This window comes from Mustela lutreola, chromosome 15 (genome assembly GCF_030435805.1).
Source record: "Mustela lutreola isolate mMusLut2 chromosome 15, mMusLut2.pri, whole genome shotgun sequence".
NCBI classification, from domain to species: domain Eukaryota; kingdom Metazoa; phylum Chordata; class Mammalia; order Carnivora; family Mustelidae; genus Mustela; species Mustela lutreola.
Window position 1 is genome coordinate 55,278,773 of NC_081304.1, and position 14,798 is coordinate 55,293,570.

The window sequence follows — 14,798 nt, forward strand, 5'->3', positions numbered from 1 at the left end:
GGAAAAGGGGAAGGTGCCGAACCGCACGTGGGCAATGACTCAGGGGCTGGTCAGTAATGGGAGGTGGTAGCATTAACAGACAAATTCAGCGCTGGCGCTTCGAAGCCCTTGTCTCCCACAGCTTCCGGCCTCTGTGGCTTCTTGCTCAGCTCCATCTGTCTTCCCACCGGTCCACCTCCTGGGTCTGACCTCCACAGGTCTCTGACCCAGAATTCTCCTTCTCCTCCTCCCCACTCTCTCTGGGGCAGTGGGGACTGCAGGCGGAGCTGCCGTCTCGTGCCCAGCCAGCAGCCACAGCACCAGGGGCAGAACGCAGGGCTGGCAAACAGGCAGCCGGCAAGGCAGCCTGGGCTCCTACGGGCTGTGTATCTCCAGCATGTCACAGGTTGAAGAGCAGCACCCGTCTCCTCTAGCCTCGAGAAAGCCAGGGCGGGTTAGGGCAACTGACAAAGGAACAACCTGGAAGAAGAGACCGTATCCCACCTCCTTGGACAGAGGGCAAAGCCGGTGCCTCAGGGATACACCTGTGGTTTCAAGATGAGCAAGCTAAGAACCACAGCAACCGCCCAGAGGGGAGGAGGAAAAGAAGGGAGCCGTAGACGCTTCCAGACGAAGAGAATTTCTCCCAACGTGAAATGCACAGATAATTTAATGGAATTTACTTGATTTTCCCCTCTCAGGGTCTGACTTCAGGAAATCAAATTACAAAGTCATCATCATATCCTAGATTTATTACAACTGACCTGCAGGCAAAAGGATAGAACTATTACATAAACACTTCGATTCCATGTATATATCTTAAATAGAGGAGGGTTCAAACAAGAATACAGGATAAAATATTCCCAAGCTCCAAGAAGCAGGTATGTTACTGAGTTCCATTTGTACAGACAAATAAGGCAATATCCCTGCACATTAGCTTTTTGATAATTTTTATACATTTTTCTATGGTACAAGAGAAAAATAACCAGAGCTCACAATGTACAGTTCTTACACTATTTTCACAGTTTGTGAACACTATACACCCTTTTGTTTTAATAAAGATACATTGTAATAAACTCCTTGCCCTTAAGTTTATAGTTTATAATAATCTATGATTAATACACTAAAATTGCCTTTTGATGTGGTCATCCACACAAGAGAACGGTCAGATGAAGCTCCTGGACAGTCAGAATTGCTTTTATCCCCACGTGTCCGATGGCAAAGTGACCCTACGCAGAGCCAGGCGGGAAGTGGACAGCAGAGCAACAGATTTCCTCTTGAGTCCCCGGGAGCAACGGCGGACGATGGCTTGGTGTGGTTGAAGGAAGACGCGCAGCAACGCTTCCTGTCAGGACACTGGGGGGTCGAAGGTTTAGGAGGCTGGGGTTGGGGAAACTAGGGAAGTGGACCGAAGCGATAATTCATTTCTGAAACCTGGAGATTTACGGGGATGTCACGTGACACAGCACCGTCCTCCCTCGACTGTTTTACAGCCTTTGGACGATGGCCCTGGGAGGGGGCTCCCCCCCGGAACCACCGGCCACACCTGCTTCCGACGACACCACTGCTCTCGGCCGCGGCTGCCCTCTCCCGTGTGCTTGAACTGCTCACGGAGCCGCTTCACTGCCACACAGAGCCGCACGCTCGGGACCAGCGAGGCCACTGTGACACCAGAGGGGCCACCCCGCTAATGAGTGGTGATGGAGCGGAACATCAGGAGGCAGACCTCAGTGGCCTCTGGGGCGGTTTGGGGGTTTGGGTTGGTTTGGTTTTTTCAATAGAATTCCAATTCCAAAAAATAACAGTAATCTGCCAGAGACTCTCGCCGGCGATGAGCTTCTGTAAGGGACCCTCGTCTGGTCCGACGTGTCTCTGGAAGACGCTTCTTCACCACCCGCCACATCAGCGAGGCCCTATGTTTCTCAGCCTTTTAAACGTTACAGCGTGGGAGGGACTGGGCGCTAAACATCCCTGGAAATTAAAAAGGTTTTTACTATAGGATGGGGAAAAAAAGGCAAAATATTGGATTAAGCAAAAGTCACAGAGCGGCAACAGACCAGACGGGAAGGGAGGGGGATTCTGAAACCGAAGATCTGGGCCAGTGAGAGCAAAAGGTTGAGGTTTGGTCTTGTGCTGCCCTACAAGCACTCTCTACATTATCAGTCAAGGCACATCGCTTCTAGCTGCTTCTCCCTGTGCGTGAGCTGTGACAGCTGAAGTCTCAGGCGCGGGACCGAGGGGAACCCAGAGCTGCTACAAGTCGTTCTGGGTCAGATGCTCGGCATGGAAACATCTGTACTCTTTGCCCTCAGTACGTTTTTCTTTTTTCAGTCCGGGTGGTTTGTGGCAGATGGAACATCAAGTTGGCAGCACACCGAATTTGAGAATGAAGATTCTTAGGATCAGCACCTTCTCTGACAAAGTGGCAGACTCCTGAGTCTTCCCGACGAAGAGCAGAAGGACCGGTAAAGGAGAAAAGAACACATTCTGTCCCGTCTCAATATTTCCGTGTCCACCTCTTTGAACGCAACGTGGTTTTTGGTAAAGATAAATTCATTCTAATTTAACGTGATATTTCAAACAGGAAATTTGGCTGAGCACATCGATCCCCGAACACCGACTGTGACGGTAAAGCAACAGAATATCAAATCAGTAAATCTATTGCACTTGGTGAAGAAAGTAAATCCCTCCCTTGTCTCCCAGCTCCGGAAGGCCGTGGGTCTCGTGGGCTGCACCAGCTCTCCTCACTCAAGCCCGAGTCTCTGTTCAGACATCGTACGTCCATCACTGCATTCTTCCGGCATCTGGAAGTCCGACAAAACACCACTCCAGTAGCTGCGTCTTCAGTTTTGAGTCTAGAAGTGAATTTAAGAGGTGATCTAATCACACTCAGCAAATTGATCGTACTGACTTCCACATTTCATGAGTAAATTCATCACAAAAGAACAGGACGCGGTCTCTCTGACCAGCACTAACACTGTGATCAATCAGGTATCACGGGGATGCGTGTTCTAGGTGACGGGAGTATACAGACAGGATGGAAACGAACACCAATCTTATTGCACATGGTGTCTGGGCGAGCAGTAAAAACACTGTGATACGGGATGAAAATTCTTTACGTCTTGCTTCCTCTCAGCCCTTTTTTTCTCAAATCTGACGCAGCAGCGAGATCAGTCGACGTACATAGGAGAGCTGGGAGTCGCTGGCATCTGATCCAGGATCTTACAAACATAGCAGGCGACCTCGACGGTACGTTCTTCATACATCAAAATAAAGGGATGTTTCTGCAAGAGAATTGGACAGAGAAAAGGAAAAACATCAAAGTCTGTGTCAGAGCCCACACTGAGCTGCTCCCAACTGCGCCATAGCACAGAACCGGGGGCTCCCAACACGTGTGGTTGCACAGTTTCGTGGCACTGGCACAGAGAGGCGAGTGCTTCATGGAGACGTGGGGCCGGGTGCGGGCAAGCCTGATCTGGAAGGGCCACCTGGTCAGTGAAGTTGGGAAGCTAATCTCTGCCACGGGGCCTATCTGTCGAGGCAGAGAGCAGAGTGGGGCCTCTGCCGCCATCTGAGAGCCAAGAAGAGCTGCACGGATTCTGTCGCCAATCCTCTTGGGACATGGGACACAGACCTCAACCTCCCCTCCCATTTGCCCACGTGCAGCAGAAGGATCTTAGAGAAAAGACTCGGCCAGGGCCTCAGATGCATCCCAGGATCGCATTCTAGGGGCTTCTGCCCTGTCCCCTGCAAAGCCCCTTGCCCCAATTCTGAGTCACTAAAGCCCCCCCTCACATGCCCTCTCTGTCAGTACTCTTCATTCATGGCTTCTCTGAGCTTGCGGACTGCGTATCTCTACAGTCCTTGCTAGTGCTGACCACAGGCTGGACCTAACATCCGGGACAGCTAGACACTCAGGTCTTTCCTTCAAAGATCCCCAGGTCATTAGATCAATATTTTCTTCACTGCCGAGACTGATGCCACATTCAGGATGGCTTAGGACACCCATGTCCTGAGGAAGGGTAGACTGTCAAAGAGAAGGGAATTTGCTATGTGACGTAAATTTGCAGGAGAGCATTTCATGATGGCAGAAGCACAAGAAAGTCTTATGGGTGTGTTACCCATACCTAGACCATGTGGTGGAAGGTGGCTCCTTTCCTTTAAAGTGAGTGTTACAATTCTTCAGGGTAATTTTTATGACCCGTCAAGGTCAAAATTTTCTGAAAATTTCCATGAGAATCCAGATAGTAAATTGGTAGGAAAATTATAGCTTTCAATTTGCTCCTTCCAAATATCTATTTCAAACATTTTTTTTAATTACTCATTAGGTCAAGCTGTTTGTCTAGGATGGAGAGGACCATTACTTGCTTAGCAAACCGGCATGCTAACAGAATTCACAGTGAGGAAATATCTAAAATTCCCAAAAGTAAAAACAAAAACAAAAACAAAACATAGAATATAAAACAAACAAAATTCCCAAAGTCTCATACTCACCAGAAGTTCTTTATACTTTGGCCTTTTGGATTCATCCTTTGTAAGGCTAAAATAACACAAAAAGAACATTAATAAAATGGAGACACAGTTACCCAAGTATTTTTCTTTTCACAAATGAAATATGACAAAGAATCAAGCAATTTTTTCCTTCAGATATAAGAGTAACAACAAGGACAACCCACCCAACATGAAAAAAACAAACAAACAAGAAATTAGACAAGGTATAGCCTAAGGATTTATCCCGAGGATATTCGGTGTAGAAGCATTAGTGAAAAACCGGAAACAAGGTTAACTACTGAAAATCGGATAAATTATGGCACAGCTGCATGGCAGAGTACTGCGCAGTTAACTATATGAATGTGTACGTATAAAATGTGCGTGTGTGCATGTGTGCACGTGCTTTCTAAATATATACACGAGTATTTACAGACACAACCAAAGAGAAACTAGTGTCTGGGAACTAAACTATATATAAATTTTATCAATTTATCCTCAGATTTTAAAAATTTTTGCATTCTGTATCTCAATCCGTGTTCTCTGGTCCAAAAGTTGACAGCATCACTACCTCACTAAGGACCACACTGCTATGTTGAACCCCTGCCCTGGTGATATCCTCCCCTTGAATCCTACCTTGTCTAACTTAACGTGACCAGAAGCATCTTCATGTAGTTTCTATTTTCCAGATTTGTCCTGGACCATATCTTAGCCACCGCTCTCCTCCAACCTATTATATTCAACTTTTTTTACTATCAAAAGGTAACCAGGGGCACCTGGGTGGCTCAGTCTGTTAAGTGTCCAGCTCTTTGGTTTTGGTTCAGGCCACGATCTCAGGGTCGTGAGATCAAGCCCTGTCTCAGGCTCTGCGCTCAGTGGAGTCTGCTTCTCTCTCCACCCCTCGCCCCCACTTGTTCTTTCTCTCAAATAAAGAAATCTTTTTTTGAAAAGTTACCACTGGCAACACAGTTCCCCAATTTCTACAGCCAGTGCTGTGTTCTACACCCACACCTTCTGCGCGGCACAGCCTGTAGCTACACAGAGTTCCTGAATGCACAGCCACCAGCCTCTCAGGGTGACCTTGGTGGCACACAGTCATCCGAGCCACCTGGGGCAGCCTAAGCTAGAGACCGCTCCACAGAGGGGTGGAGAAATGCAGCTCCTCACCCACGTCACGCCAAGCTTGGGGGCCCACCCAGCGGCACGGCTTGCTCCGGGGTCCTTGAAGGCCCCGGCTGAGAACACGCTACAGCCCAACTTGGCCCCGCGAGCTGCTGGTCGCAAGGTCTCTTCCACCCCACCAGCTTCCCGCACACTGTCCTCTGCTTCCAGGCGACCAACTGCAACCCCTTCTGCTGGGTTCATAGCCTTTCTTGGCCAAGTCTATCTTTTCTAACAATCTATGAATGCTAAACTCTTCGTCTTTTCTAAAAAGACATTATTCCCCCCCCCCAAAAAAAATTCTGTATTTCCTCCATGTTGTGAATGATAACTGAATGCCTGAGTATAAAACTAAAACTGTAGGACAAGGCTAACAATTCTGTTTCCTCTATACCCCAGAACTAGGACTCGTTTTCTGGCAAATACTGTTGCTAATAACGAGCTGGTGGCTGTCTAATTAATTAATCCCTCACAGACATTCTATCCTCCTGCTAACTTACACCTTATCATTGTTCTGTACTCCTACTTCAATGCATTAGGTATAAATTCACCTTGGTCTATCCTACATGGTAGAGACTTTAATTTCAGTCCGAGAACACATCCTAGATCACTTCTCAAATGCTTTTCACGATTGTCTCCAATATTCCGTCTCCACTTCCAGAATTATCTTGTCATTTTCACTACACACTTGCGAGAAGTTCCCACTCTAGTCTCCCTGGTGCTTGACTGCTCTTTGCTACAGTGTCATTTGTGTCATGCCGGGAAACCCCTCAGCCCTATTGTGCCAAGTTCCCAATTCCATCCTCAATGGTTTCCAGTCTAGAGTACATCAAATCTGCTTTCCTTTGTAACAATGGCTGTGTTTTTTCATTTCTAAAATTTAATGAGTTTTCATATCCAACTCTTCCTTTCATCGCTGTTTTTCTCCTTCCTCGGTTTTAGCAGAACCCACGCCTTCATTTCCTTGGACACCCTAAATACACTGATTTTACCTTGAACTGGATTTTAGACTATTCCACAGACTCAGCTTGCTTTACCATAAACTCGTGTTCTATTAGTTGCTTTTCTTAGCATTAGACTCTATGTATTTTGGAAATGTGGTTTGCAGGGTGTGCACGCTTCTCCACACCTCTGCTCAGCAAGTCTCCAAGCACCTAAGTACTATGAACAGCAGCTAGAGAGACAGACAGCGGTTTCACACATCTGGGGCCACCAGCCTAGAACATGGTGCCACCATGGGTCTGTGCAGTCCCACACAGACCCAGCACCCTGGCTGTCTACGACCCTGCCACTACGTAGCCTGTAACTGTGGCCCAGGCAGTGACTGATACAAGCATGTCTTTCACTCCCCAGATCCTGACTTCTAAGCAAACCCTGCTCCTGCAGACCCCGGTCCACAAAAGGGCACTTGTCCACCTCTGATCCCACAGGAAGTAATGCCCCAGCTGCCACTGCTCGCTTCTAGACCTGGGGAGAGCACGGCCACAGCTGCAGATTTCAGAGCATTTTACACACGCTTCCGTCCAGCTGCCACCCGCACTGATATTTACTTTGTAAAGCTGCCACGACTTTTTGGTTTCCGATTTTTCTATGTCATTTACTGGAGCAAAAAGCTGTGCCAATGTAGACACTCATGACGCCATGTGAGCAGAAACATTTAACCCAATTTTTATTAACACTATCTTCTGTTTCAGAATTCCTGCTGCCACCAGTAATCACAGTAACCCCAATTAGTTAAGCCCCAGGGATCCAGTAAGGGAGCCGGCTGTCAAATTCATCCCAATGAAATAAAATGTGAACATGTATTTCCTCAGCCACATCGTGGGTGCTCTGGCCACCAGACTGGATGGGGCGGACTGTGAAACATTTCCATCATCTCCAAAAGTTCTGCTGGCAGCTTCAGACCCACTTTTCAGTTTACCGATCTCTCTTCAGTTACACCTCATCTGCCGCTTAATCCAGCTACCGAGTTTTACTTTATGATATTTATTTCTGGACATTCAGTTTGCTGCTTTGTAAATTTCTGTTTATCGCTTATATGTCCAAGCGTCTTCCCCATTTTCCTTTACATTTATGAAAAACTTTCTCCTGTTTCTCATTATTCTCATATCTGAAGTCCTCAGAGGCATCCTGCTATCAGTCGTTTCTACTAATTCTCGTATCTTGTATGAGTGCTGGAATTTCTCCTGAACAACTCATCCTGCATTTGACTTATCTTTGGGAATTCTTGGGTCCCAGCTTGAAGGATCTGTCCTGCTTCTGCCAAATAACTGAGTCTTTCCAATCAGCAACCTCTTAACAATCTTTACCTCTCCTAATTTATTTTTTTTAAGTCACTTTTTTTTCTTATCAAAGTATTGTTGACCACAACGGTACACTGGTTTCAGGTACACAACAGAGTGATTCGACAAGTCTGTGCATTACACTGTTGCTCCCACATGTCACCATACAACGCTACAATATCACAGTCTATGGTCCCTGTGCTGCATCTTTCATGTCCATGATTCATTCCTTCTGCAGCTAGAAGCCTGGACGTCCCACTCCCCTCCACACATATGACCTCTCTCCAACCTCGCTCCCCTCTGGCAACCATCAATTCTCAGTATTTATGGGTCTCTTCCTGGTTTTTGTTTATTCATTTGTTTTTGATTTTTAGATTCTACATCTAAGTGGAATCATGACATTTGTCTTTCTCTGCCTTATTTCATTTAGCATAATATCCTCTAGGTCCATCCATGTTGTAACAAATGGCAAGATTTCCTTCTTTCTATGGCCAAGTAATATTCCTGCATGCACACACCCCACATCTTTATGCATTCATTTACAATGGACACAGATTGCTTCCATATCTTGGCTACTGTAAGTAATGTTGCAATAAACACACAGGTGCATATATATTTTTGAATTAGTGTTTTCATTTTCTTTGGCTAAGTACCCATTAGTAGAACTACTGGATTGTATGGCATTTCTATGTTTAATTTTTTGAGGAACTTCTGTACTGTTTTCTAATTCACATTGTCACCAACAGTGTGCATGGAGGATTCTTTTTTATCTACATCCTTACCCACACTTGTTATTTCTGACCTTTTTAATTCTAGCCATTCTGACAGGTAGGAGGTGCGATCTCGTTGTTTCGATTTGCGTTTCTCTGATGATGAGAGATGGTGAGCATCTCTTCATGGACTTCTTAGCCATCTGGATGTCTTCTCCGGGAAAATGCCTATGCAGGTCCTCTGTCCACTTTTTAACTGAATTATCTGAGGTTTTGTGGTGTTGAGTTGAGTTCTTTATATATTTGGACATTAACCCCTCATCAATGTCTTACCTCCCGTAGTTTCTGATTTCACTTAGTTTTAGAACTCTGTGGACTCCTTGGTTTTGTACCAACTCTGATACATATAAAAAGACACCATGAAATATTTATCTGGTATTTGAGTAGATTCAGTGTAATTACTGTCCAAGATCGAATCCACTCCAATAATCTGCAGTCCACACTCATCATTCCACAGCTGTTTCTTCGCTCTTTGGGTATGGCTCTGATTTTGTGTCTTTTTTAGCTGGTATGTACATTTATGGGTGCCTGTTTTAAACGGAAGCTTGCCAAGTTTTCTTTATCTCTGAAATGCATAAGACAACAGCAGTATCTTACAACATCCCTAGACAGGTTTTTTTTTCTTTTTTCCTTCCCTATTCGCTAATTTAGTCTTGTACTTTCATTTAAGGACTCAAGTTTTTCTTCAAATCAAGATAATTTTCATTTTAATTCTCTACTATCAGTTTAGTGGAATCTCCTGGATTTTTTTCTCCAGGTCTCTCATTCATCTTTTTATCCTTTCCTCTGCAAGATTAACTCAAGGCTGTTCCCTGTGTCCCCCATCCAAGTACTAACCAGGCCCGACCCTGCTTAGCTTCCGAGATCAGACGAGATCGGGCGCGTTCAGGGTGGTATGGCCGTAGACAAGGCTGTTCCCTGTGTAAGGGATTCAGTCAACCCTGCAACACCCGCTAAGCTATGTACCATCACTGCCTCCCCTTCAATTCAGAAACCATGTCTGCTACTTGGAAACTTCTTCTGAATTCAAATTAGTCCATTTTCCCCAGCTTTTCTGCTGACATTTTCAGTGGCAAATTTTATAAGGGGATATTTGTTCAAATTTTCCAAACTGATACAATTCTCATCTTCCTTTCTCTTTCTCCATGCCCCACAGGCACCAATGCTGACTGAACATGAGGAACTGACCCTGGTCACAGACCCTGGTGACTGTGAGAAGGAGTAGAGGGCCATCCCAAGGGCACCATCACCTGGTCAACGGATCTGCCTCCTGGATCTGTGCCCACAGATTCCACCACACTCCCCAGCCTCTAACCAACACAAGTGTCCTCACTGGGAGTCACTGCAGACTCCCAGTACAAGACTGGGACAAGACCCCAGACTGGGCCAAGTACGAGGCAGGAGTGAATACTGCCAGAGAGTCCTGGCCATGTCTGAGATTAACTGCAGAAAACACTCCCTCAAGACATTTTTAGATCAAGATCTGCTTCCTACTGGCCTGGCCCCTAGGTTGCCTGCTCTCCTGGGTCCTCTGTGGCACGCTGAGACATTCCAGTGCAGGTCTGTGCTGTTTTCCCTCTGCATGCAGCAAACTAGACCAGTCAGCCCATCTCTGAATTCAGCCTCATCTTCCCAATTTCACAAGAACTCCTCATAGAACTTTTGCCCTTTTTCAGAACAAGTAAAGACTTAAAAATTCTATTAACATTTTAAATAGGGAGGCAAAGCAGGGAGGAAGGTAAGCTGGGCACTAGTATTATCACTTTGGTCCTGAAGCCCTCATCTCCCTTTTATTCCTTAAGGAAACTTCTAACTGAAGCATATGTTCAGCAAAGCAACACACCCTAAATGCAGAACAAAAATAAGAGGAACAATATTCTGACTCTATTACCTTTTATTCCTTCTTGTCTTCTTAAATTTCATACAAATGAAACCACAGATACTGTTTTATGTCTTCCTTCTTTCATGCAATGCCGTTTGCCCTCATTGCCAAGGGTAGCAATGGCCCATCTTTGTGCTGTGTAGTGTCGTGTGAACAATGCTAGAACTTCCTGTCGACCCTACTGCTGATAGAGATGCTTCTTTTCAGCTAGAGGTGATCATGAACGTGTGGTTCTGGACATCTCACACATGTCTTCTGGCGTGCCTCTGTCTGGACCTTCGTGGGGCACATACTTGGGACCTGAACTGCTGGAGCATAACGTATGCACTGGCTGTATTCCACCAGCTCTAGGAGATCCTGCCACGGCTTCTCAAAGAGACTGCGCCAACTTACAGGCCTGCAAGTGCTGGATGGGACTTCCAGTTGCTTCAGATGCCCTGGTACCATCAGTCTTTTAACTGCGGTCATTTCTGGTGATCTTAACGGTGTTTCATTGTAGTTTCGACTTGCGTTCCCCTGATGTCTAATAATGCCGAATGAACACCCTTTCCTAAGTTTACTGAGCACCTGAATGCCATCTTTTTAAGCACCTTTTCAAGTATTTGGCCATTTCTGGTTGTCACTTTCATATTTACAAGTGTTTTATACTCTTTACATATTCTGAATGAAAATCCTTTTTCCAATATCTATGGCAAGGACACCGCATGGTTGGCATTTCATTCAGTGGTGTCTTCTAATCAAGAGACATTCTTAGATGTTAACAAAATCTCTTCTTTTATGCTTAGGTGCATTCTGTGTGCTGTTGAAGAAATTTAATCTACCCAAAGGCTACAAGAATATGTTCCTGTATCTTCCATTACAAGTTTAACTTACACAACTGAAGAAATTCAGTTTGGCCAAAAAACTGCTCAAGGGGAGGACTGAGAAATGTGGCTAGAGCAATAAACCAGGTCCAGATCATAACAGGTTTGGAAAGCTAGGTTAATTTAGCCTTTTTTTTTTTTTTTTTTAAGGGCCATGGGCATCCTCTGGACCAGGGCTCCCCAGGCCTTTTTTCACCATCGCCCTTTCCTTCCTATGCAATTTAAACACCGTGTATCTGTTTATATGCTATAGCAGGCCTGCAGAGGGCTGCAAACCATTATGTTAATCCAAGAGTTCCTGCCTCTCTGGAACAAATTTTTGACCCCTTTGGGGTGATAATATCACTCTGTTAAAAATGCATGCTCTAGACAGTCTTAAACAAAAAGGAACATAATCAGACGTGCATCATAAAAAATACAACTCTGACAAAAAGAAGAGTGGTCTGGAACAATGGGATACTGGAATATGAGGAAAGCCAGTAGAAACTGAATGATCCAGGTCAGAGAGGGCAGAAAACACCCCAGGACAGTGGAAGGGAGGATGGACACATGCAAAGAACTGACAGGAGCAGGTCCTAAAAACAAATGTACTTCCGACTACAGCCCAGGAGGATCTGGGATGAGCGGAAACCACGGACCTACTCAGGTTGATGTCTATAACCGTTATCTGTAGGGGAGCATGGTACCAAGGGAAACGGAAATAAAAAATACACAAGTACTACACAGAGATACAACAAAAACAGTAGAGAGATCAACGGATCAAGAAGAAATCAACTGCGGTGAGAGGTTCACAGATGATCGTTTTGGAAATTCTACTCCACGACTCACAGATTACTTCAACTAAATTATTTTATCAGAAGGGAATATATAAAACGATCACGTGTGATTCTGCAAACTGCATATTTGTGTGCAAACTGGTAAAAGTGAATTGTTTTTGAAAAGGAAGAACAGCCAACTTGAGTCATCCTAACAGCATTCTACCTATAAAATTTTGAGGTATTCCTCTCCCCCGGAAAACCAATGCAAAGGTAGGCTTGAATTACAGAAGATGAAATAGTTTCTAATCGTATTTTCTAATTATTCGAATCTTTTCTAATTATTTGAAAAGACGGCAATGCTAGACCATGAAATGGAAGTCTTAAAAGGACCAGAGAGAGGAGTGAGAAACAGCAGTCCTAGCAAGAAAAAAATTCTGAGAAAAAGAGTGTTTTCAAGAATGCTTTTTGCTCATAAACACATCTTATTTTTAAGTCATGTTGGATAAATTATCGAAAATATTGAAACGATAAAGCAGGTTTCATATAAAACACAGACTGAGGCGGTACAAAGCACGACTGTATTCCTGCCTCTCTGCACAGTTAGTCCAGCGTTCTCCACACACGGCCGTGCATGTGCGCGCACTTGTGACAAGGCAGACGAACTACGCTAGGCCCGGCACACACCGCCCTTAGAATAAGGTTGCAGAGAGCCGGCACGTGGCCCACCAGCGGAGGGCGGGGCCTGGCTCTACCGCACGCCCACGTGTTACATGCTGCGTCAGCGCTGCGTCACTACTACGTCACTGCTACGTCAGCGTAGACAGCTGCCCCGCACTCACAGTCTGACCTGGCGGGGTCCTGACTTGGGAAAAGCTTCCAGGTGATTCCTGTATAGCTTCCCCGTTAGAACCACGTCGGACGGAGACGACCCGTGTCGCCTGGTGGCATTTCTGGCACAAGGCCTTAGACGTCCACAGGCAGCAGCCTCTCCGCCTGCAGCATCTGCTTCTACTCAGCACCGGGTCCTCAGTACTCAGCACCTCAGTACCTCATACCGAAGTACTCAGTACCCAGTCACGGCGCAAGATCGACAATCTCCGGCCGGCGGGAGCCTTCCGTGAGACCGTGGGACCCGAGCCCCTGCCCGGAAGCAGAGCGACAGCCGGCAGCGCACCTTCCCCGTGGGGGGACTGCGCCGCAAGAGGAGCAAGCCCCGCGGCCCTCTCCACAGCACCTCCGGGCACTCACCACAAGTTGACGAAGTTGATGAAGCTCGGGGAGAACTCGCGTTCTTCGGAGTTGCTCAGCTGCGGAGGGTCCCCTTTCACGACTTGCGTGAGCTGATCGAACACACTGTTCCACTTCGGGTAAGGAAACCGGCCTGTGGCTAACTCGTACTGCAGAGAACAGGGGAGAGAGCACGCTGCGCGTTATCACTGCTCCTCACCAACACCACGTGGAATATCTGAACTCCAAGCAAAACTCTTGGGAAGTCTTGAATCCAACCCAGATAAGGGTGAGGTGAGGTTTTTGCAATTATAAGGGGCGGCGGAAGAGGTATTTAGAAATCAAGAGGCTATAAGATCAACTGAGCTCAAGGACTGGGGCCGAAAGGGAAAACCCAGACAATGTCCCCACCGCCTAAGCATCAGGGCAGCCCTTGATTCAGATACCTTTATATGAAGGACCTTGGAAGGCTGGTTCTAGAACTTCACTGGTGCAAAAGGTGCACAATCTGTCATTATCTGAATTGAAGTGGTTAGTCATTTTTTTTTTTTTTAAAGATTTATTTATTTGACAGACAGAGATCACAAGTAGGCAGAGGCAGGCAGAGAGAGAGGGAAGCAGGCTCCCCACTGAGCAGAGAGCCCGATGCCGGGCATGGTCAGTCATTTCTAAGGTAAGAGAACTTGCAACCAACAAGAGCCCAATCTGAGCTCTGAGGAAGCAGCATGCAGATTCTGTTCTCCAGGCGTCCTGTGGTCACTACAACTTCACCCACAAGCAGGTATTACCACAACTGAAGAAATCAGGTCTGGGCTCAACCCCAAACCCTGAACCCAAAAACGGCACTCGGGACAGATGTATCTCTAAACCACACCAAACTAGATCTGAAGGTTCTTATAGACCTACGTCCCAATGCACCAAAGGTCAAACATATTTGTGGACTGTATTCTTATCTTTCTCTCACTCTGTTCTGGGGATAATGAAAACCAAAAAATTGTGCTTTTTCCAAAAAAATAGGTTTAAATCTGTGGCATGGCCTAAATGAACCCCATGTCAGGTGCACTGATAGGTGACAGGTAATGGGAGGGTGAGACCTCCAAGGTCATCCGAGAAGGTATCTGAGAGAGAGCACTGTGTGAGGACACCGTCTCAGAGCTTCTTCAGCTCAGGGCTATTGGATGGTGTTGGTTTAGTCAAGTATTAAATTACTAATTTATTAAATTAGTAGTTTAGTTACTAGTGAAAGGGAAGCTACCATGCAAACATAAGGGCATCCTCCAGAGGGAGGCTGGGCTGGGAAGTTCTTTGCCCTAAGATGGCGCCTTTAGCTCACCACTGTCCCCAGTTACACACACCTGTGGGGGAGCAGCAGGCACGCAACACACATG

The 14,798-nt window shown here is 46.1% G+C and overlaps 1 protein-coding gene across 2 annotated transcripts in view; it reads right to left on the minus strand.

The window, feature by feature from the left end:
* Positions 1-631: 631 nt before the first annotated feature.
* The window catches only part of MAP2K4 (mitogen-activated protein kinase kinase 4), a 128,950-nt gene continuing 114,783 nt past the window's right edge, over positions 632-14,798 (minus strand). For both annotated transcript variants that reach the window (XM_059147475.1, XM_059147476.1), the window contains 3 exons: positions 13,432-13,580; positions 4,474-4,519; positions 632-3,263 (listed from right to left, as the gene is read on the minus strand). In XM_059147475.1, the coding sequence (XP_059003458.1) occupies positions 3,150-3,263; positions 4,474-4,519; positions 13,432-13,580 (309 nt within the window). In that variant the 3' untranslated portion in view covers positions 632-3,149. The remainder of the gene's footprint in view (positions 3,264-4,473; positions 4,520-13,431; positions 13,581-14,798) is intronic.